Here is a 23,976-nt window from a genome sequence, read left to right as displayed (position 1 = left end):
ATCTAAACTCCTTTATAAGTTTTAGAATAAAAAACAAAAATATTAAATTCATAACTATTTTATTGTTTTTACATTTACATTACATTTATTAATATATACAGACATTTACTACATGGCTATACAGCTGCTTGACATTCTTTGTCCATTCAAGCAGATTTTGGGGGTGGTAATACTCCTGTGGTCGTTGTTCAAATTTATTAAAATTTCGTTCACTTGTAGTTTAGCAATTAAACTAAATGTCTATTACAATTTCAAGAATGACTTTACTCAACTTCAGCAAAAACAAAGTCAATTTTACAAACAACAGACTTTGGCGAGCTCGCACGGCCAGTAGTTAAACATGAAAGGTGGTGACTGAAAACGAGAAGGTACCTATGGTTCTTCCGGTGGTGTTAACAATAAAAACTCAGAAAATTCACCATCAACAAACCAACAGAAGCATTATTTTTCACATCACCGCGTGTCGCCTGAGGAAATCTTGAGTTTCGTTAAGCGGAACCAAAAAGTCAGCAGCGACAGCTGAGTTAGCAACATGCATACTAAAAGGACTTTGTTGTTATTGATTCTTAGCAGTTAACCAGAAGTTACGTGTGTTCCACAAAAGCTGTTTGTTTATGTTGTTACTGCTGAAACCGTCTGAAGAAAGTTACCAAGGGGACTATTTTCGGGCGCTGCATAATATCATTGATGTGACTGACTAATGAAAACAGTCGCATGCTTGTAATTCATTTCTGAAAAGAAAAGATCTTTAGAAAATCACGTCATGTCTTGTCCTTAATAAAAATAGTTAATAATTTTATATCCATAAATGAAAAATATCCTGTAGGGTTCACACTGTAAGAGAGATTTATATTAACATTTGTTGACTGTGTTTGTTTACGTTTTCGCACTGCATTACATGATCTTGATCTCTGCTCTGAGAACCTTTGGTGGCCATAACAGAGGTACAGTATAAAAGCAGTACAAGGTTTTATCAAACTGTTTCAGTGGTAAGTCATTTTATGAAGAGAATGTAAGATTGTGAAGTGTTTTATTGACATTGTCAGTTTAGTAGTTTAAAATGATAAACTGATAAACATCCAGTGATGCTCAATGATTAGTCAGGGTTGCCATAATCAGTCATTGCCATATTTCATTCATCATCCTCTTTCTTTTTCTTCAGCTTGATCATCCTGCTTTGATACACACGTCTTTGCTCGCTCTGGCCATGCACTGCACAGTATAATATTTTTATATGTAGGTCTCTAACAAGAAGCAAAGACAAGCAGTGGGAGGACTAAAATGCAGGGACAACCTGAAGTGTACTGGTGAATATGCAAAACCTAAATAAGTGCCATTATGTGAGTATTAGGTTTTTTATATTCTGACACATTTAAGTTCTGTGGTCCTTTATAAAAATTATCCATGGGTTTTAATAGTAAAAGAGTAAAACATGTTGTTGGCATTGATTACAAATGTATTACCATTTTTGTTTACTAATAAATAACATGGTTAAGCTGTGGTTACGGTAGCAAAAGCTGTTAATTTGTGATAAACAACCAAAGTACGCCTAAAAACTAATATGAACAATACTGAACATAATTTTCACATAACAACCCTTCTTATTCTTAGTATAAAAAACTAAAGTAAAAATATTTAGTGATGTTAATAATTGTTATTATTTATGGCTATAGAGGTGGAAGACTTTGAGGTAAGGGAGACTTTATCTCATCACAAGCTTTCTCCAAGCATTGGCTCCCTCACTAAAGGGTAACATAAGACTGCACAGTAAATATAAAGAATCCCCATAAAAAAGTGTTTGTTATAGATTTCTACTCTTTGCATCTGTCTCATATATCAGTGGTATCAATTTGCATGATAGTTTTTCAGCTGTTAAGGTAAATTGTTTACTTTCGGCTTATTGTTTTTGTTTCTCTCGTATCAGGAAATCCTCTGTTGTGGAGAGCGAGTCACTCACAGAGGAGTGTAGTGTGGACTGGTCGATCCACAGCCTCAGATTGAGGTGACCGATGGTGATGTGGAGAAGCCATAAGAGAGCGTCTTCCCTGGAGCCATCATCAGCTTCTCCTGAAAGGTGTGGCTGCACATGAAAATTATACTAAAGTATTAACTAATGTTGTTATGAATATGAAATGGTTACTTCAACAAACCAGTCAGTGTAGTTTTATTCAACCTCTCTGCTTTGTTCTCAGCAGCTTTTCTGTGAGTCAAAGTGGAACCTGAAGAGTCCACATCCTCATCTCCTCCAGCAGAATCTAGGTGTTTCTCAATGTCAAGGAAGGATCCTTGTAAGCCAGAATTTCGAGGATGCTATGTCATCGACATCTGTCGAAAAATATCCAATATACAGGAAAGGATGCATATGTGTAGCCTTCGCGCTCTTCGCACTCTGAAATCACCCACAATCCTATGTGCGCAGTGCCGAAAGCACACCTTAATACTGACATAATAACGCAATAACGTGCACTTGCTAGCCTGTTCCATTTACGTGTTCTCCTAATGCTATGAGGAGCCTCGCCTCGCCTCTGAAGGAAGTAACTTGGAAAGACCAGTCCTTCCAAGGAAGTACCCTTGACATTGAGAAACACCTTCAGTCTACACACCTCAGGTGAGATTCTGTCAGCTTGTGTTATCTTTAAAGATGTTGTAAAGAGAGTATTGTGAATCTCTATCATCACAAAAGAGGAAAATAAATTATAGTTCAAGCCAGGGTGTTCAATAGTCTTACACTTTAATACATAACATAAGTGATGATAATGATAATGTGATTTCTAGGATAATATCATGGGGACAGAGACTAGTAGTCTTCACGAGAGGGCGGAGACTTTAGTCTTTGATTTAGTCCGTGTGTCTGGTTGCGGATACGTGTCTGCAGGCTTCCGGTAAGAACGCCCAGATCTTCAGTTGTTTCATTGCATGAAAATTATTTTGTTTCGTTCTTCTGTGATTAAGACACTGTGATCAGATACATAATTGTTAAAGAGGTGAGTTGGTTTAAAATTAAGATGTCCTTCGCTTACAGATTTAAGGTAGGGCTTACCCTGTTTAGGTTTGCCCAAACCTCACGGTTGGCTTGCACACTGGCAAGGGACACGATGGACAGGTGGATTCTTCAACTACGATGAGAAGAGCGGTGGGGTCTGAAGCTGATTGACCTTTACAGGTTTATTGAAAGGTATGGGTAACTTTTTTTTGTGGGCGAGGTATCTGTTTGTCCTGTGGGGGAAAAATCAAAAAATGTGTTGAACAGTTCAAAGTGTAAAGAGCAGTAACTTTAGTTTCTGGACTGATGAATGTAAACCAGCATCTGGAAAAGATTTAGGGCCAGATTTACTAAACGGGCCAAATTAATGTGAGAGCGCAATTCCCAAATAGCGCAGATGGGAGTGGTAGTATCTGCGGGTTATTTACTAAAAAGGAGCAGTGCAAATTAGTTTAGGGTCGCAAATAGAAGCTGATGCTCCTGTATGTGCGGGTGATCTGTTAATGCCTGATGCGCTTGAGTTCAGCACCACGGACATTGCAGGTTAAAAAGCGGGGTGTGAAATCCCAACTAAAAGGCAAAGAAAAAATGAAGTTGTAGCACAAGAAGTTTTAAAACACTGGGTATTGTGTGACTCCTCTTTTATTTCCTTCAGCAAATAAAAAATAATACTTTGCAAACAATATTTTTGAATAATATGTTCCTGTGGCTTTCTAAAACTGTTATATGTGGAAAAAAATAATTTGCGCTCTCTGATCTCTGTGATTCATTTCCTATATCAGCATCAATCGCATCCATTTTAAGTGCAAATGTTATTTTTTGTGTTTTTAAATAATGGCACAAATACCAGTAATATCACACATGCAAACAACATGCAAGTAAATCGTGTTGTGTGAATCATTTAAATACTCTTCCCCAATAAATTTTGCATCTGAAACTTCCAAAAATGTATATGCAATAAGGTCAATCACAAAAATAACTAGCCCACGCCTTTTCAATGCTAATTGTCCACTGTAATAATCCCCAAACTCATTATTTAATGCCAAAATAATGGTTTGCGCTGGCGCAAGCTGTTAGTAAATCTGAACTTTAAAATGCTGCTACAGCATCTGTCAGAAATGGGTTTTTTTTTCACAATTGTAGTGACAGTAGTGAACTAGTACTGTAGATGTCATACAATTCATATTGATCTATCTGTATAAACACTGAATGATAGATGTATTTTTTCTTTTTCAGGTTATAGTAATGCAGCTGTGCACCACCGGTGAATATGCAAAACCCAAATAAATGCCATTATGTTCATAAACATGATTTGTTTTTAAATTCTTTGTTAAGTCTGTTCATTTAAACAGATAATCCACAGAGTAATGTGAGATCCAGCTTGAACATGTGAGGTTTTGGCGGTGGAGCTGAAGCTCTGTGCATCTAGGCGGAGATTTCTTTACATGAACTTAACAGCAGTGTCTTAACCGCATACTGTACATCACAAGATGTCATCAACGCATGACAGGTAATAACAACATGTAAAGGTGTATTAAAAATATAACAAATGTGGCAGCGTGTTAAGACTTAAGCTTAATCTATTAAAATAAAAAACTTGATTGCTACCGTATTTTTGAAAAAAAACAAACATTCAATTTGTCAGTTTAACAATAAGGTTTAGCCCGTCCTCAAGTGCTTCTTTAAATATAACCAGTCCAGTGAGTATTAGTTTTTTTTTAATATACTGACACATTTAAGTTTTGTGGTCATGTGAAAATTATCCATGGGTAAATGAGTAAAAACATGGTTTTGGCATTGATTACCATTGTATTACCATGTTTACTAATAAATAATATGGTTAAGCTGTGGTTACTGTAGCAAAAGCTGTTAATTTGTGGTAAACCAGTGTAAGCCTAAGAATCTTTTATCTATTGAAAACTAATATCAACAATATTGAACATAGTTACCACACAACAACCTTTCTTATTCTCACTATTTTGTTTCAAATGAAACAAACAAAAGTAAAAAATATTTAGTAATATTAATAAATGATTAAATAAATTAAAATAATTCATTAAACAATTAACATTTTATGTTTTTTTGATTGACCAGTGAGTTATGCATCACATATATCAGCATTGGTTACAAAGGAAAAAGGGCCTTCTTTTGTCCTTCCGCACCTGCCCCATCCGGAGGTCTGTGCATGCCACTGTTTAGATATATAAAATCATGTAATTGTGTAGGTATTGTTTCTATTTATGTGGTTTGTTTTTTCTTTTTTCTTTTTTTTTGGTAGTGGGTATTTTCACTAAAGAGATGAAAGTGGGAAGTGAAAGAGTTACTGGTGAGCGAAGAAAAGTTTGTGTCTTTCACAGGCATTTAATTGCTGAACAACAAACTAGATTGCAATAGAGAAAATAAAATAGTTCATATCATCCATTTCTATTTTATATAAATAAAAAAATATATAAATATGTTGACTATAGTAACTGTAGTAACACAGTGTATGAATGATGACATCATCATATTGAGAGCTATGATGTCGTGATTATTACATCAGAGTTCCGGCAGCTATATAAGCCAGCGCGCTCATCACAAAGTTGTGGGTTTATAGTTCGGTGTATGTTCGGTGTGGTTTTGGTAGTCGTCAGTGTTCAAGGCATTATATCTAGCGTGTTTATCATCTTCTTTTTGTTGTGTTGTGGTGTTAGAGGTGTTATTTGAGTTTCAAGTCATGAGTGTCGTCGTCATTTTAGACTCAGGACGTCAGTGCCCTGATAAATTGATGAGGGCCTATTCTCATCTTGAAAATGGGTCGACCGTCTTTTTATACAGAAAAGATCGACCTCTCATTTGGATTCGTCCAGATGTCTCGGCACCTCCTCAACCCAGTGAGCCCTCCAACTCTGTGAGTAGCAGTGTGGAAAGCGATGCTTGCCCCTCTGAGCCTGCAGTCGCTACCAGTGCTGTTGCTCCACAGGTGGAGGAGGCGCTCATTGAGTATGCGGTGCAGACATCAGAGGAGACTTGTAAGTTCATGCATTTTACACTGTAATCTGACATCTGTAGGTTGTAAGTCCAACAATAGATTATAACAATATAATAATTATTAGTAGCTTTGTAACTTTTTGCACATTGCATGCCTTTAGCACACCCGACACTGAGTCTCAGATTGGCACTTATGGACAGTATGCTGGATCGAAGGATGATCCTTAACTCCTTTCTGTGCTTTTCACTTACAGGCCCAGATGAGAAAGCCATGACGGAGGAAGACATTGTGGAGAGGGAGTCGTCTTCCTCTGATCACGAGCTTTCTCCAGGCAATGGCTCCCCGACCAAAGGGTAACATAAGACTGCACAATAAATTAAACAAATTCCCATAGAAAGTGTTTGTTATAGATTTCTATACGCTTTGTTTGTGTCTCATATATCAATTTGCATGATTACGGGAATTTTTTTTTTTTGTTTCTCTCGTATCAGGAAATCCTCTGATGTCGAGGAGCCAGGAGAGGGCCAGGAGCTGCCATCCCTGGAGCCGCCACCAGCTGTAGTCGCTATCATTGCTTCTGCTGCACAGGTGGAGGAGGCTCTCATTGAGTATGCGGTGCAGACATCAGTCGAGATTTGTAAGTTCATATATTTTACACTGTAATCTGCCATCTGTAGGTTGTAAGTCCAACAATATAATAATTATTAGTAGCTTTGTAACTTTTGCTGTTTTTGCATATTGCATGCCTTTAGCACACCCGACACTGAGTCTCAGATTGGCACTTCTGGACAGTATGCTGGATTGAAGGATGATCCTTAACTGCTTTCTGTGCTTTTCACTTACAGGCCCAGATGAGAAAGCCATGACAGAGGAAGACATTGTGGAGAGGGAGTCGTCTTCCTCTGATCACGAGCTGTCTCCAGGCAATGGCTCTCCAACTAAAGGGTAAAATAAGACTGCACAGTAAATTTAAAGAATTCCTATAGAAAGTGATCTATTCCCATAGATTTCTATACTCTTTTCTTGTGTCTTATATATCAGTGGTGTCAATTTGCATGATTAAGGGAAATTATTTACTTTTTGTGTCTCTTGTATCAGGAAATCCTCTGATGTGGAGGAGCCAGGAGAGGGCCAGGAGCCGCCATCCCTGGAGCCGCCACCAGCTGCAGTCGCTACCATTGCTGCTGCTGCACAGGTGGAGGAGGCGTTCGGTGGGTGTGCATCACCTCCTCCTGCACTGCAGTCATTAGAGGAGACTTGTAAGTTCAAACATTTTACACTGTAATCTGCCATCTGTAGGTTGTAAGTCCAATATAATAATTATAAGTAGCTTTGTAACTTTTTGCACATTGCATGCCTTTAGCACACCCGACACTAAGTCTCAGATTGGCACTTCTGGACAGTATGCTGGATTGAAAGATGATCCTTAACTAATTTCTGTGCTTTTCACTTACAGGCCCAGATGAGAAAGCCATGAAAGAGGAAGACATTGTGGAGAGGGAGTCGTCTTTCTCTGATCACGAGCTGTCTCCAGGCAATGGCTCCCCGACCAAAGGGTAACATAAGACTGCACAATAAATATAAAGAATTCCCATAGAAAGTGTTTGTTATAGATTTCTATACGCTTTGTTTGTGTCTCATATATCAATTTGCATGATTACGGGAATTTTTTTTTTTTGTTTCTCTCGTATCAGGAAATCCTCTGATGTCGAGGAGCCAGGAGAGGGCCAGGAGCTGCCATCCCTGGAGCCGCCACCAGCTGTAGTCGCTATCATTGCTTCTGCTGCACAGGTGGAGGAGGCTCTCATTGAGTATGCGGTGCAGACATCAGTCGAGATTTGTAAGTTCATATATTTTACACTGTAATCTGCCATCTGTAGGTTGTAAGTCCAACAATATAATAATTATTAGTAGCTTTGTAACTTTTGCTGTTTTTGCATATTGCATGCCTTTAGCACACCCGACACTGAGTCTCAGATTGGCACTTCTGGACAGTATGCTGGATTGAAGGATGATCCTTAACTGCTTTCTGTGCTTTTCACTTACAGGCCCAGATGAGAAAGCCATGACAGAGGAAGACATTGTGGAGAGGGAGTCGTCTTCCTCTGATCACGAGCTGTCTCCAGGCAATGGCTCTCCAACTAAAGGGTAAAATAAGACTGCACAGTAAATTTAAAGAATTCCTATAGAAAGTGATCTATTCCCATAGATTTCTATACTCTTTTCTTGTGTCTTATATATCAGTGGTGTCAATTTGCATGATTAAGGGAAATTATTTACTTTTTGTGTCTCTTGTATCAGGAAATCCTCTGATGTGGAGGAGCCAGGAGAGGGCCAGGAGCCGCCATCCCTGGAGCCGCCACCAGCTGCAGTCGCTACCATTGCTGCTGCTGCACAGGTGGAGGAGGCGTTCGGTGGGTGTGCATCACCTCCTCCTGCACTGCAGTCATTAGAGGAGACTTGTAAGTTCAAACATTTTACACTGTAATCTGCCATCTGTAGGTTGTAAGTCCAATATAATAATTATAAGTAGCTTTGTAACTTTTTGCACATTGCATGCCTTTAGCACACCCGACACTAAGTCTCAGATTGGCACTTCTGGACAGTATGCTGGATTGAAAGATGATCCTTAACTAATTTCTGTGCTTTTCACTTACAGGCCCAGATGAGAAAGCCATGAAAGAGGAAGACATTGTGGAGAGGGAGTCGTCTTTCTCTGATCACGAGCTGTCTCCAGGCAATGGCTCCCCGACTAAAGGGTAACATAAGACTGCACAATAAATATAAAGAATTCCCATAGAAAGTGTTTGTTATAGATTTCTATACGCTTTGTTTGTGTCTCATTTATCAATTTGCATGATTACGGGAAATTATTTAAAAAAAATTGCTGTTTCTCTCGTATCAGGAAATCCTCTGATGTGCAGGACCCAGGAGAGGGCCAGGAGCCGCCATCTTTGGAGCCGCCACCAGCTGCAGTCGCTATGATTGCTGCTGCTGCACAGATGGAGGAAGCGCACGGTGGGTGTGCATCACCTCCTTCTGTGGTGCAGACATCAGTTGAAACTTGTAAGTTCATATATTTTACACTTTAATCTGCCATCTGTAGGTTGTAAGTCCAACAATATAATAATTATAAGTAGCTTTGTAACTTTTTGCTGTTTTTGACATTGCATGCCTTTAGCACACCCGACACTGAGACTCACATTGGCACTTCTGGACAGTATGCTGGATTGAAGGATGATCCTTAACTCCTTTCTGTGCTTTTCACTTACAGGCCCAGATGAGAAAGCCATGATAGAGGAAGACATTGTGGAGAGGGAGTCGTCTTCCTCTGATCATGAGCTGTCTCCAGGCAATGGCTCCCTGACTAAAGGGTAACATAAGACTGCACAATAAATATAATAATTCCCATAGAAAGTGTTTGTTATAGACTTCTATACTCTTTTCTTGTGTCTTATATATCAGTGGTGTCAATTTGAGTGATTAAGGGAAGTTATTTACTTTTTGTGTCTCTTGTATCAGGAAATCCTCTGCTGTGAAGAACCCAGGAGAGGGCCAGGAGCCGCCATCGCTGGAGCCGCCACCAGCTGCAGTCGCTACCATTGCTGCTGCTGCACAGGTGGAGGAGGCGCTCGGTGGGTGTGCATCACCTCCTCCTGCGGTGCAGACATCAGTGGAGACTTGTAAGTTCATATATTTTACACTGTAATCTGACATCTGTAGGTTGTAAGTCCAACAATATAATAATTATTTGTAGCTTTAAAACTTTTTGCACATTGCATGCCTTTAGCACACCCGACACTGAGTCTCACATTGACACTTCTGGACAGTATGCTGGATTGAAGGATGATCCTTAACTCCTTTCTGTGCTTTTCACTTACAGGCCCAGATGAGAAAGCCATGACGGAGGAAGACATTGTGGAGAGGGAGTCGTCTTCCTCTGATCACGAGCTGTCTCCAGGCAATGGCTCCCCGACTAAAGGGTAAAATAAGACTGCACAGTAAATTTAAAGAGTTCCTATAGAAAGTGATCTATTCCCATAGATTTCTATACGCTTTGCTTGTGTCTCATATATCAGTGGTATCAATTTGCATGATTAAGGGAAATTATTTACTTTTTTTTTTCTCGTATCAGGAAATCTACTGATGTGGAGAAACCAGGAGAGGGCCAGGAGCCATCATCTCTGATGCCACCATCAGCTCCTCCGAACGGTAAGACTTCATTTTTGTACAAATGTGGAACATTATACTAAAGTATAATCTTATGCTGTTATGAATTGGTACTTTAACAAACCTGTCAGTGTTTTTTATTTCATCTCTCTCTGCTTCGTTCTCAGCAGCTTTTCCTACTAAGAATGATCTCTGGTACACAGTTCCACTTTGTACCACAGATAAAAAGGATGTGGCCTCGGATCTCTATCATCACAAAAGGGTAAAAAAGTACATTTCAATACAAGCGAGTCTTACACTGTAATAAATACAATACATAACCTGTTGGTGATGATAATGTGATTTCTAGGAGGATATCATGGGGACAAAGACTAGTCTCTCTGAAAGGGCGGAGACTTTAGTTTTCGATTTAGTTCGTGTGTCTGGTTGCGGAAGTGTGTCTGCGGAATTCCAGTAAGAACTCCCGGCTATTCAATAGTTTCATTGCATAAACATTATTTTGTTTTGTCCTCCTGTGATTAAGACACTGTTATCAGATACATAATTGTTAGACAGCTGAGTTGGTTTATAAGGATGATGTTCCTCTCTTACAGATTTAAGGTAGGGCTTACCCTGGTTAGGTTTGCCGAAACCTCACGGTTGGCTTGCAGACTGGCAAGGGAGACGATGGAAAGGTGGATTATTCGGCTCCAAAGAGAAGGGCAGTCGGGTCGGAAGCTAAAGGACCTCTCCAGGTTTATCAAAAGGTATGAAAAACTTATTTTTCTAAAAAATAGTATTTGTTCAATTCAACATTTTAAAGTGTAATGCGCAGTAACTGAAGTTTTCAGAACTGAATGTAAACCAGCATCTGGAAAAGATTTAAAATTCTCCTACAGCATCTGTCAGAATTTTTTTATTTGACACACTGATAATAACAGTAATGAACTAGTACAGTAAATGTCATACAATTCATATTGATCAGAACAATCAGATTAAGGCAACATTTAAAGAAAATGTTTTTAATGAAATCAGTTTGGGCAAATGTATTCTACCAATTAATGTTAAACACAATAGGTCGTTTTTATAGTTTAAACTGTGTTTGTTTTTAAAAACATAATAATAAACAGCAGGGGCCGGATTCACGAAAACATTCTTAAGACAAAAAATAAGAAAGTTCTTAAGATAAATTATAAGAAGTGCGTAAGAATGTTCCTAAGTGCAATTCTCAAACATTTCTTAAGAAGTTCTCAATTTTTTTCTTAAGAATATCTTAAATTTGTGTCTTACGAATAAAATGACAAGCTTTAAATGAATTATACCCTGCTAATGAGGTAACAATAAATTTATCCATTAATCTTTTGACTACCTTGCGATCATTAACGCGATACAAACGAGTGATGCATTAAGACTACCACAGGATGTTATTCGCTGTTGTAACAGAGGTCAGCTAGTAAGGCGGTGCGGTGCGTAAATATAAATCCATAATGTCCCAATCGGTCCGTCATGCGTGCTTCACTCTCCGTGCCCAAGGCTTTCGTCTCCCGCGACCCGCGCTCACGCGTCAAGAGACGGACGCAAAGGGTCAAGCGTGCCCACAGTTTCGGAGCCCTCGACTCACATGACGGAGCGATTACCGGTCCGCCTCCCGCTTAGAACGACTATAAGCTGTTAAGTAATTTCATAATGAATAGGCTATTACGGAGGAAGTTACATGTTTGCTAATGTTATCACTAATACTTATTTGTGTTGTATGACATATTACTGAGTAAGCTATTAAACTTCATTATATGAGTGTTGAATTCCTCTTTAAACTAATCTATGTAAAGTAAACTGATAAAATTGCCATTTCAGACTACAAAATACAACATGTCACATTTAAAACAATCACATTAACTTATAAAACATCTTACATTTTGAGATTTAAGACTACTGTAAGGTTATCCTAACTTTAAGATGTTATTTAAGACAGTTTATTTTTCGAGAATTGGAATTCTTCTTAAGTTTTTTCTTAAGAACATACTTAAGGAAAAAAATAAGAACTTTCTTAAGAAGCTTTTTTGAGAATACAAAATATTCTTAACTTTTTTCTTAATGTAGCAGGACGAGGGGGATTGCCTAACTTTGATTGACGAAGGCAAAGATTTTGCATAATATTCCGACTACGCCACCCCGGGACTTACACCCAGGGAAATATTCCTTACACCCAAAAGGCAGTAAGGCACACAAGTTCGTTCCTCTTAAAAGGAAGAGTGAGCAAGAGACGTGGGTATAGTACAAAAATAGATTTTATTTACACGTAACCCCTTTAAGATGAGCACTCCAAAACATACAGTCACTCCACTTCAAAATGCATCACAATCACACACACTCAAAATTAAGGTTAATGAAAACAAAACAAACATATAGTAACCAGCAGGGCTGAGGTTCCCAACGGAAAGAATCACTAATCACGACTGGTGTTTACAAAAAGGCACACACACACACACCACTGTGCATTCGGATTACACAACCACACACTTCAAGTGTTACACAGCACCCACTGAGGAGGAAGCACCACCACCGGACAGATCCATCCACCCGTGGGACCCCAGCTCCTGCAACAAATTAAAACAAAGTAAATAATTGGGTCACACAAAACAAAATGGTGGCGACCAGCCTTATTTCACAAAGCTGACGACCACCACACACACTATAAAAGAAAATAAATTTATAACAATTAATAAAAATAATTATACTAGTCCAAACCACAGGAAAATAGTAAGGCAGTACAGAAGATGTATACAATTAACAAGGTTTTAGATCACAATTACGGCCAAGTAAGTTTCTTGGGAACCAGCTATAATGAGCAGTCCAGAATGTCAACAACATTGCTCATAACCCACAAACAGGTTTACAAACACAAATGATAATACCCAAAAAATAAGGAAAAACAAACAAAGAGATGTAAGTTGATGCATTAAAGCAGAGCCAATGGAAAGCGACTCGTTTCTCTCACACCGAGAGCGAACCACGGCTCTGAGATATTAACGTCTCACGTGGAGCGTAAACGCTAGGCTCACAACAGAACCAGACAGTACACAGTCCAGTGTGCAATGGCACAGATAATGACGTCGGTGACAGCGGTGCAACACTGCAGCGCGAGAATCAAAAGACAGCGCAACGGGAGACACAGCGTAGAACGAAAGGGAGACTCCTAAAGTAAACAAATATAATATTAAAACTACACACATCATCATACACTCAACATTAAGACTTTGTGCTAGACACTTACCGAAAAGTGGCATCACCCCAGACAATTTATTGTTTTACAGCACATGTTAACCAACAGCAGGAAAACCCATAGCCAACTGAGGGTACACCATCACGTACACCACTAACCGCACAAGGGCACCAGCACGACAGACGACACACTAAAACCAAAACATTACTTTTAAATGACAAACACAGATTAAAACTGCTAACCATAGCATGTTAGCAAGAGCTCACCTGCCGCTAACGTTGTAAACACCCAGGGGAAAACAGGACATGACGCATCCCGGGCAGCAGCCAATCGGCTCTTAAAAAGGGACTGCCCCTTCCTGATTGGTGAAATCAGCTGTCAATCACAGCTCACCTAATCCTGCTACATTAAGCTTGAATTTAAGATAAAAATGGCAGTTAAGAAGATTTTTCTTCTTAAGAATGTTTTGTGAATCCGGCCCCTGCTTAATTCTTAAACATTTGCAGAAACAGTACTTACAGTTTTTACATATGTTTCTAGGTTTCCCTCCGTATTTGAGAGTCCATCTGATTTAGATCAAGAGGACTTTCCGATGGAGGACCTCTCTTCGGATGAAGAGAATGAGGACCACCCCTTACCTGTTCCTGTGGTTGCTCCGGTCCCTGAGGAACCTCAGGTTGTGGCCCTCCCCTCACCTGCTCCTATGTCTGCTCCAGTCTTTGAGGAGCCTCGAGTTGTGTCCCTCCCCTCACCAATGTCTGCCCAGGTACATTTATATCAGAGCCATAAACACAAGTATTGCCAATTTTATTGTAAAAATGTTTTATATTCATGTTTTAAATTACTGTTTGTTTTATTTATAGCAAAATAATGGAGCTGTTTTTGAGGATATGGAAGAGGATGACACCTCTGTACCTCAGTAAGTTTAACAACGTCTCTCCATTTTCCGTCTTTACCTTTTAAATATTACATGGGCTTCTTTAACATTAACAGTAGTTTGTTTGCAGAAACATTTTTTTTTACAGTATATTTATTCATAGACAGTTTAAAAACGTCTCTGCATTTTTGCATTAATATTTGTAATATTACATTTAGCTTTTCATTTTGACTTTTTTAGTGCTTGAATATTTCCAGAAACGTTTCTTACCGTACATTTCTATGTATTTATAGATCTTCACCTCCTCACGCTTTGCCTGTCCGGCAGGCGGCTCCACTCCTGCCTTCCCCTAGGAAGCGCCGAGCTGCCCCCACACCAGTAGATTTATAACAGAGCCCTGAGAAAAATTAGTTTCAATTTAAAAATCCTTTAATATACATGGATTAAATCTGTTTGTTTTAATTACAGCTTCAATTAGTGGAAGAGCAGGATGTGGAGGTTAACCCAAAGAGGGCCAGACTGGCAGGATGCGGGAGTGAGAAACAGTAAGTTTTGCTAATTATTTCCGTTTCAGCCTTAACCTTTATGCTATTAGAATTGGCAGTTTTGTTTCTTAAACACATATTTTCCTTGCTTAAATGTTTCTAGAAATGTTTATTACCAAACTTTTTATGTATTTATAGATGTTCACCTCCTCATGCTCCGCCTGTCGGGGAGGCAGTTTTCCTGGCACCTCCACCCCTGCGTGCCTCGAGGATGCGCTCTGCTCCTTTCTCGCAGGTAAATTTATAACAGAACCCTAAGAAAAAATTTTTCAATTTAAAAGTCCTTTAATATACATTAATTAAATCTGTTCAGGATGTGGAGGTTAGCCCAAAGAGGGCCAGACTGGCAGGATGCGGGAGTAAGAAACAGTAAGTTTTCCTAAATTATTTCTGTTTCAGCCTTAACCTTTATGCTATTAGAATTTAGCAGTTTTGTTTCTTAAACACATATTTTCCTTGCTTAAATGTTTCTAGAAATGTTTATTACCAAACTTTTTATGTATTTATAGATGTTCACCTCCTCATGCTCCGCCTGTCGGGGAGGCAGTTTTCCTGGCACCTCCACCCCTGCGTGCCTCGAGGAAGCGCTCTGCTCCTTTCTCGCAGGTAAATTTATAACAGAACCCTAAGAAATTTTTTTTCAATTTAAAAGTCCTTTAATATACATTAATTAAATCTGTTCAGAGTGTGGAGGTTAGCCGAAGGAAAGCCAGACTGGCAGGATGCGGGAGTAAGAAACAGTAAGTTTTGCTAAATTATTTCTGTTTCAGCCTTAACCTTTATGCTATTAGAATTTAGCATTTTTGTTTCTTAAACACATATTTTTATTTTTCCTGCTTAAATGTTTCTAGAAATGTTTATTACCGTACTCTTTTATGTATTTATAGATGTTCACCTCCTCATGCTCCGCCTGTCGGGCAGGCAGTTTTCCTGGCACCTCCACCCCTGCGTGCCTCGAGGAAGCGCTCTGCTCCTTTCTCGCAGGTAAATTTATAACAGAACCCTAAGAAATTTTTTTTCAATTTAAAAGTCCTTTAATATACATTAATTTAATCTGTTTAGAGTGTGGAGGTTAGCCGAAGGAAAGCCAGACTGGCAGGATGCGGGAGTGAGAATCAGTAAGTTTTGCTAATTATTTCTGTTTCAGCCTTAACCTTTATGCTATTAGAATTGGCAGTTTTGTTTCTTAAACACACATTTTCCCTGTTTTAATGTTTCTAGAAATGTTTATTACCGTACTCTTTTATGTATTTATAGATGTTCACCTCCTCATGCTCCGCCTGTTGGGCAGGCAATTGTTCTGGCACCTCCACCCCTGCGTGTCTCAAGGAAGCGCTCTGCTCCTTTCTCGCAGGTAAATTTATAACAGAACCCTAAGAAAAATTTGTTTAAATTTAAAAGTCCTTTAATATACATTAATTAAATCTGTTCAGAGTGTGGGGGTTAGCCCAATGAGCGCCAGACTGGCAGGATGCGGGAGTAAGAAACAGTAAGTTTTGCCCATTATTTCTGTTTCAGCCTTAACCTTTATGCTATTAGAATTGGCAGTTTTGTTTCTTAAACACATATTTTTATTTTTCCTGCTTAAATGTTTCTAGAAATGTTTATTACCGTACTCTTTTATGTATTTATAGATGTTCACCTCCTCATGCTCTGCCTGTTGGGCAGGCAATTTTCCTGGCACCTCCACCCCTGCGTGTCTCAAGGAAGCGCTCTGCTCCTTTTTCGCAGGTAAATTTATAACAGAACCCAAAGAAAAATTTGTTTCAATTTAAAAATCCTTTAATAAACATGGATTAAATCTGTTTGTTTTAATTACAGCTTCAATTAGTGGAAGAGCAGGATGTGGAGGTTAACCCAATGAGGGCCAGACTGGCAGGATGCGGGAGTGAGAATCAGTAAGTTTTGCTAAATTATTTCTGTTTCAGCCTTAACCTTTATGCTATTAGAATTTAGCAGTTTTGTTTCTTAAACACATATTTTCCCTGCTTTAATTTTTCTAGAAATGTTTATTACCGTACTCTTTTATGTATTTATAGATGTTCACCTCCTCATGCTCCGCCTGTCGGGCAGGCAATTGTTCTGGCACCTCCACCCCTGCGTGTCTCAAGGAAGCGCTCTGCTCCTTTCTCGCAGGTAAATTTATAACAGAACCCTAAGAAAAATTAGTTTCAATTTAAAAGTCCTTTAATATACATGGATTAAATCTGTTTGTTTTAATTACAGCTTCAATTAGTGGAAGAGCAGGATGTGGAGGTTAACCCAAAGAGGGCCAGACTGGCAGGATGCGGGAGTGAGAATCAGTAAGTTTTGCTAAATTATTTCTGTTTCAGCCTTAACCTTTATGCTATTAGAATTGGCAGTTTTGTTTCTTAAACACATATTTTTATTTTCCCTGCTTTAATGTTTCTAGAAATGTTTATTACCGTACTCTTTTATGTATTTATAGATGTTCACCTCCTCATGCTCCGCCTGTCGGGCAGGCAATTGTTCTGGCACCTCCACCCCTGCGTGTCTCAAGGAAGCGCTCTGCTCCTTTCTCGCAGGTAAATTTATAACAGAACCCTAAGAAAAATTAGTTTCAATTTAAAAGTCCTTTAATATACATGGATTAAATCTGTTTGTTTTAATTACAGCTTCAATTAGTGGAAGAGCAGGATGTGGAGGTTAACCCAAAGAGGGCCATACTGGCAGGATGTGGGAGTGAGAATCAGTAAGTTTTGCTAAATTATTTCTGTTTCAGCCTTAACCTTTATGCTATTAGAATTGGCAGTTTTGTTTCTTAAACACATATTTTTATTTTCCCTGCTTTAATGTTTCTAGAAATGTTTATTACCGTACTCTTTTATGTATTTATAGATGTTCACCTCCTCATGCTCCGCCTGTCGGGCAGGCAATTGTTCTGGCACCTCCACCCCTGCGTGTCTCAAGGAAGCGCTCTGCTCCTTTCTCGCAGGTAAATTTATAACAGAACCCTAAGAAAAATTAGTTTCAATTTAAAAGTCCTTTAATATACATGGATTAAATCTGTTTGTTTTAATTACAGCTTCAATTAGTGGAAGAGCAGGATGTGGAGGTTAACCCAAAGAGGGCCATACTGGCAGGATGTGGGAGTGAGAATCAGTAAGTTTTGCTAAATTATTTCTGTTTCAGCCTTAACCTTTATGCTATTAGAATTGGCAGTTTTGTTTCTTAAACACATATTTTTATTTTCCCTGCTTTAATGTTTCTAGAAATGTTTATTACCGTACTCTTTTATGTATTTATAGATGTTCACCTCCTCATGCTCGGCCTGTCGGGCAGGCAATTGTTCTGGCACCTCCACCCCTGCGTGTCTCGAGGAAGCGCTCTGCTCCTTTCTCGCAGGTAAATTTATAACAGAACCCTAAGAAAAATTTGTTTCAATTTAAAAGTCCTTTAATATACATGAATTTAATCTGTTCAGGGTGTGGAGGTTAGCCCAAAGAGGGCCAGACTGGCAGGATGCGGGAGTGAGAATCAGTAAGTTTTGCCCATTATTTCTGTTTCAGCCTTAACCTTTATGCTATTAGAATTTAGCAGTTTTGTTTCTTAAACACATATTTTAATTTTTCCTGCTTAAATGTTTCTAGAAATGTTTATTACCGTACTCTTTTATGTATTTATAGATGTTCACCTCCTCAAGCCTCGCCTGTTGGGCAGGCAATTGTTCTGGCAGCTCCACCCCTGCGTGTCTCAAGGAAGCGCTCTGCTCCTTTCTCGCAGGTAAATTTATAACAGAACCTTAAGAAAAATTTGTTTCAATTTAAAAGTCCTTTAATATACATTAATTAAATCTGTTCAGGATGTGGAGGTTAGCCCAAAGAAAGCCAGACTGGCAGGATGCGGGATTGAGAATCAGTAAGTTTTGCTAATTATTTCTGTTTCAGCTTTTGTGCTATTAGAATTTGCAGTTTTTTTGTTTAACAAAAATGTTTTATGCTTGAATATTTGCAGTATGCATGTCCAGCAGGGACCTCCTCCTGGGTCAGTTCAAATATTTTGAAAAAGATGAAGTGTTCAAAAGCACATTTATTTCCCATCACAAGAGACAACAGGACACATCAAATAAAACTTGTTTTAATCAAATGTGTTTTTAAAGTCCATTGATTTAAACAGACAATCCACAGAATAATGCGAGATTTCCGACAAATTGAAACACTACCTTTCTATTGCAGAATTACTTATGTGAGTGTATAAAGTTTGTGAGAAGGAGCTATTTTAACTCAACTAAACTGCAGAATAACTGGTGACATAGCCTTTGTATAGCCTATGATATAATGATGAAGCCCTTGCCTCTTTGTCTCTACTGTAAATGTGCCCCTCTGGTCATAGTGAGAGTACACGTATTCAACATACATTATTCAACATATTTAAAAAAACAATAGTGCAGTTACAAAGAAATTGTGCATATAAAGATAGGAATGGCCGCATATATAGATAGGTAATAGTTTAATAATAAATGTATTTATAATAAAATTACTACTTTTATAATAAATGTATTATAAAAGTAATAATTATAATGGATAAAAGTTACCATTGCCACTAAAAACAACAATAAACCAACTTTGCAAATACATCCACTGATGCTACTGGAGTGGATACATCTTCAGTGATGTTCCTGGAATCATTGGGTGTTTCGGGTCTTTCAACATCAGACACCCTCATCCAGGTGACCCAGCTGTGGCCGATCAGACCCCAGCTTGTGTCCAGTTGGCGAATCCAGCTACATTGACCCCCATGGAGCTCCCCTCTTGAGCCATAGCCATCTCAAGGCTTTCTCTGCTGCTTCAGTGGTGTTGCGGATGGCTCTTCTCCTCCTCACTCCATCAATGCCATAAAGACTGAAGGCTCTGTACAGGTATCGTGCTACAAAGCCCCTGCATCCTACCTCTATTGGGAGACACCGTGCTCTCCACCCAGCTTTTCAACACTCTCTGACCAGTCCCTCATACTTGGTGAGCTTCCTCTCAAAGGCCTCTTCCAGTCGGTCTTCCCAAGGGACTGTAAGCTCCAGCAGAACTAATTGTTTGGTGGAATTAGACAAGAGAACAACATCTGGTCTTAAGGTGGTAGTCACAACGTGGCCAGGGAACTTGAGTTGCCGCTCCAAGTCCACCAACAGCTCCCAATCTCGCGCAGTGGCCAGGATGCCTGCAGTTGTTTTCACAGCTGCTCTCCCGCTCTGACAAAGGCAATGGCTTGCCTGGAGGGGAGGGAGCGCTTGGCCCCCTCGACTCCTGTAGCATTGGCTTCAGCGATGGCCTTTAACACCTGGTCATGTCTCCACTGGTACCTTCCCTCTCCCATTGCCTTTGAGCAGCAACTCAGAATGTGCTCTAGGGTTCCACACTTGGAGCACAGTGGGCATGCTGGTGACTCCACCTTGCCCCATATGTGAAGGTTTGATGGGCTGGGAAGCACATCATATACCGCCTGGATGAGAAAGGCTCTGCCTTCCACAGCTCTGCCCATGTCACCTTCCTCTCAATCGCATTCTTCCATCGTATCCAAGCACCCTGTTGCCTCATTCCTACTGTCCTGCTGGTTCTCTCATCCTCAATCACTGTTCTAACCTCCTCCTGGACTAGGCAGCGCTTCTCCTTTCTGTTGGTGGTACCTATGTGGGGAGTTGGAAAGGAACCCAGTCCAGCCCTACCTCTTGTTACAACCCCCACCAGCCTTTTGTGGTGTAATCTTGCCTCTGCTTGTCGAACAGCTTCCTCAGCCTTCCACTTCCGGCCAGTCCTCACTTCAATCCCAGCCGCTGCCACCATTAAATCACTCGAGTCTCTGTATAGCAACACTTCCCTAGCTCTTGTTACCTTGAACTCCTCTTTCAAGGACTTGAACGGCAGTTGCAGTTTGTTACGGTGCCCGTAGAGTGCGATGCTACTTAGACTTTTTGGAAGCCCCAACCATCTTCTGAGGTGGCTGCTGACTTTCCTCGCTAAGGTTTCCACAGTCGAAATTGGTACCTCATAGACAAGTAGTGGCCACAGAATCCTAGGAAGAATGCCAGCCTGATTTCACTGCTCCTGCAGAGGTTCTCATCCTGAAATTGTCGTAATAGTCAGCAATGAGGTCTCTGACTCTGCTGGGGACATAATGTTTTGTCAGAGTTAGGTGCACCAGCTTGTGTGGTATTGAACCATATGCATTTGCCAGATCGAGCCACATCACTGACAGATTGCCCTTATTCTCTCTGGCCTCTCTGATGAGCTGTGTTACCACTCCTGTGTGTTCCAAGCACCCAGGTATTCCTGCGACTCCACCCTTCTGTACTGATGTGTCGATAAATCTGTTCTTTGAGAGGAACGTGCTCAGTCGGTTGGAGATAGCACTGAAGAAGATCTTGGCTTCAATACATAACATGAAGATGATGCGAAACTGGTCTATCTTCTTGGAGTTCTCCTCCTTTGGAATCCAAACCCCTTCGGCAACACTCCACTGTCCTTTCCTACCCCTCCTCCAGATGATGCGCAAAATATTCCACAGGCGCAGTAAGAGTTTAGGAAAGTTCTTGTAAACTTTATAAGTGCCGCTTGGTCCTGGAACGGAACTCGCTCGCGCCTTCCCGACAACCTCTTGAACCTCCTTTAGCTGCAGCTCTGACATATTGAACTGTACACTTGGCTCAGGAGGGTTCTGCACTCCCCCAGGTCTTGCTCTGTCTCTGGGTCGCTGTATGTTTCCTTCAGGTGGTGATCCATCTCCTCCTGAGAGCAGACCAGCTGGCCACTACGCTTCTGTCCTAGCAGCTCCATAGTAAATTTAAAAGGGTTTGCAATGAATGCAGCTCGCTTTTGTGCTCTTTCACGGCGGCGCCTCCGATGCCACTCTGCCCGCTGGAGGATCCTGATCTTCTTTCGTAGGATGCTCATCAGCTGTGCCAGGCCGATACTTTCCTCCTTTCCTGCCTGCTTGTACTGTTGCTTCAGGGTCTTCATCTCCTGTCTGATGTTGTGGATTCTCACTTCACGATGGTTCTTTGAGTAAGATCCTTTGGAGCCTCCTTCCTTCGACTCTTAGCCAAACCATTCGGCTGTGATGCTGGTAATGATCGTTGTCTTGGTTTGCAGTTTCCTGACAATGTCTCCCATGGTGGTCTCCAGAATCTGGTCGACATCCATAATGAGGTCATGTTAGCTGCGGGCCACTTGATGCACCTCCTTAGACTTAAAGTAATAGTCTACCCTTTTGCCATATTAAACTATGTTATTACATCAACCTAGACGAATTAATACATACCTATCTATTTTTAAAGCGTGCAATGAACAGCACGTTGTGAATGTGTTAACATTTAGCCTAGCCCCATTCATTCCTATGGTACCAAAAAAAAGTTTTATTTTGTGGCACCATACTTACTAGTATAACTCCTCATGTAACTTTAAATAGGGAAAACACGAAAGTGTTTGGTGGCTTCCCTGTTTGGTACCATAGGAATGAATGGGTCTAGGCTAAATGCTAACACATTCACAACACACTGTACAGTGCACGCATTGGAAAAAGATAGATATGTATTAATTAGTCTAAGTTGAGGTTATAACATACTTTAATATGGCAAAAGGGTAGACTATTCCTTTAATGCTAGAGGGATTCATTTGCAACACTTGGAGGTTCCGGACACTGTGGGTTGACTCCGGGCTCGGCTCCTCCTGCGTCTCACCAGGTTGTACACCTGTGCGTTGTGTTGGTCCTGTCCCCACCAGACACTTCATCCTTCCTTGGTGAATTTTTAGGCCTCGCTTGTTCTTACAGATTTTGCCGCATGTACACTGCTTACTCGTAGTCGTTTGTCCATTGCCTTGTTCTAATACAGGGGTCAAACTCAATTTCATCCCGGGCCACATCAGCATAACGGTTAATCTCAAAGGGCCGGTTGTATTTGAACGACTGTATGAATGTATCAACTCTTTTATTACTGTACATTGCATAATTTTCCCTGCATTTGCTTACTATTGGTTTAGTTAATAACTCAATTAATACCTAGCTTTGAAAGTAGAAACCCAGGCAAATAATGACAAAGTGTATAGAGTACAACCATTCTACAGATTATTTAAAAAATAATTGTGGTGACAAAAACACATGTTGTATGTGAGAACAGTACACTCAAAATGTTATGTTATCCTTCATTGTGCAGGTCAGAAAATGAGAGGCATTTTAGATACTAATAAAGAGTTTTACAATCTCCACCACAAAATTATGCATTTATTAAACACATCTACCCTTGCTTGTCATTTCTTGCCCTCTTTACAAAAAAGCTGTGATTTTTTTTACCTGGCTTTGAGTGTCTGATTGACTGACGTCTCATGAGTTCAGTGTTGTAGGCTACAGATCAATAGTTTCAATCGTTTATTAAAAGTAATCGGTTCAGATGAGTCATTAGTTCGCGTATTTAGCGGGAATAGACGCGTAATAAACTAATCCCAGGTGGACATCGCAAAACATTTCTGTAAACGAGACGGAAAACATTTTCTCGCTGGATCCGCGTGAGCGGGCGCGAGAGAGGGAGAGAAAGAACGAGCAGATACTGTCCGTTTCCATATGCGGAGGTCGCATAAGCAGCGTCATCAAGCCTGGTTTATTTAAGTTAACTGACCATTACATTCGCAAGTCATACGCATATTACAACTATTTACTATAAACAAAGAATAATATTTTACTTTATAATTGTTAATATTCTGAAACAAGACAGTCTTGATGACGTATGCAGCCTGGAAATGCGACCTCCAGAGGCTGCAGCGTTCGCATTCAGACGCGCCCACACTAGTAGTGCGCGTGTGCGGGGCACTGCTCGTTCTCTCTCATGCAATCATCAACATTATCACTATAATTACATTACAAAAAGACTTTGGTAGCAAAAATTTGTTTTGGTGTCTGCTAAAAAAATTTATATAGGAAATAACCTGCAAAAATAAAACTTATAATAACAATAAAATAATCTGTAAACTCTCGCCGGCCACATAATTAACATAATTTGTAATCTCTTACGGGCCAGATGAAATGAGGGGGCGGGCCGGATTTGGCCCGCGGGCCTTGAGTTTGACACCCCTGTTCTAATACCATTGTATCCGTCCTGTTGGGGTGCTTATCCTCCCCCCCTCTCGGGCACCCCTGGGGGTATTTTTCCATTAGGTTCATCGTAGCTTGTTGTGGGAGTCCCCCTCACAGAAGACACAGATTGGGTTGCCAGCCCAATCTGCCCCA

The 23,976-nt window shown here is 40.1% G+C and overlaps 1 protein-coding gene, 1 long non-coding RNA gene and 1 pseudogene across 3 annotated transcripts; 1 reads left to right on the top strand and 2 right to left on the bottom strand.

Annotated features, from left to right (window-relative positions):
- Window positions 1-143: 143 nt before the first annotated feature.
- LOC135739069 (uncharacterized) lies at window positions 144-18,944 on the top strand. The gene is made up of 31 exons (XM_073816312.1): window positions 144-1,340; window positions 1,925-2,074; window positions 2,196-2,608; window positions 2,776-2,882; window positions 3,023-3,175; window positions 4,220-4,493; window positions 6,208-6,591; window positions 6,800-6,899; window positions 7,053-7,213; window positions 8,003-8,102; window positions 8,256-8,416; window positions 8,614-8,713; window positions 8,860-9,020; window positions 9,229-9,328; window positions 9,477-9,637; window positions 9,838-9,937; window positions 10,090-10,166; window positions 10,292-10,386; window positions 10,474-10,577; window positions 10,718-10,870; window positions 13,867-14,092; window positions 14,190-14,245; window positions 14,497-14,581; window positions 17,385-17,461; window positions 17,608-17,704; window positions 17,795-17,871; window positions 18,018-18,114; window positions 18,194-18,249; window positions 18,396-18,492; window positions 18,572-18,627; window positions 18,724-18,944. The coding sequence occupies exons 7-31, from the start codon at window positions 6,405-6,407 to the stop codon at window positions 18,770-18,772; spliced, it is 2,733 nt and encodes a 910-aa protein (XP_073672413.1). The 5' UTR covers window positions 144-1,340; window positions 1,925-2,074; window positions 2,196-2,608; window positions 2,776-2,882; window positions 3,023-3,175; window positions 4,220-4,493; window positions 6,208-6,404; the 3' UTR covers window positions 18,773-18,944.
- On the bottom strand, window positions 12,231-13,731 carry LOC135739070 (uncharacterized). Of its 2 annotated transcripts, XR_012338046.1 has the most exons (4): window positions 13,593-13,731; window positions 13,378-13,516; window positions 13,142-13,299; window positions 12,231-12,700 (listed from the first exon to the last, which is right to left on the bottom strand). It is a non-coding gene; the product is annotated as an uncharacterized lncRNA (long non-coding RNA). The 2 variants fall into 2 exon arrangements; XR_010528825.2 differs by lacking the exon at window positions 12,231-12,700 and having other exon boundaries at window positions 12,707-13,299.
- A 145-nt stretch (window positions 18,945-19,089) lies between the features above and the next one.
- LOC135738619 (uncharacterized) lies at window positions 19,090-21,899 on the bottom strand (annotated as a pseudogene).
- Between the last annotated feature and the right edge of the window lie 2,077 nt (window positions 21,900-23,976).

This window comes from Paramisgurnus dabryanus, chromosome 12, assembly GCF_030506205.2.
Source record: "Paramisgurnus dabryanus chromosome 12, PD_genome_1.1, whole genome shotgun sequence".
In the NCBI taxonomy this organism is placed as follows: Eukaryota; Metazoa; Chordata; class Actinopteri; order Cypriniformes; family Cobitidae; genus Paramisgurnus; species Paramisgurnus dabryanus.
This window is presented reverse-complemented; position numbering and strand designations above follow the sequence as displayed.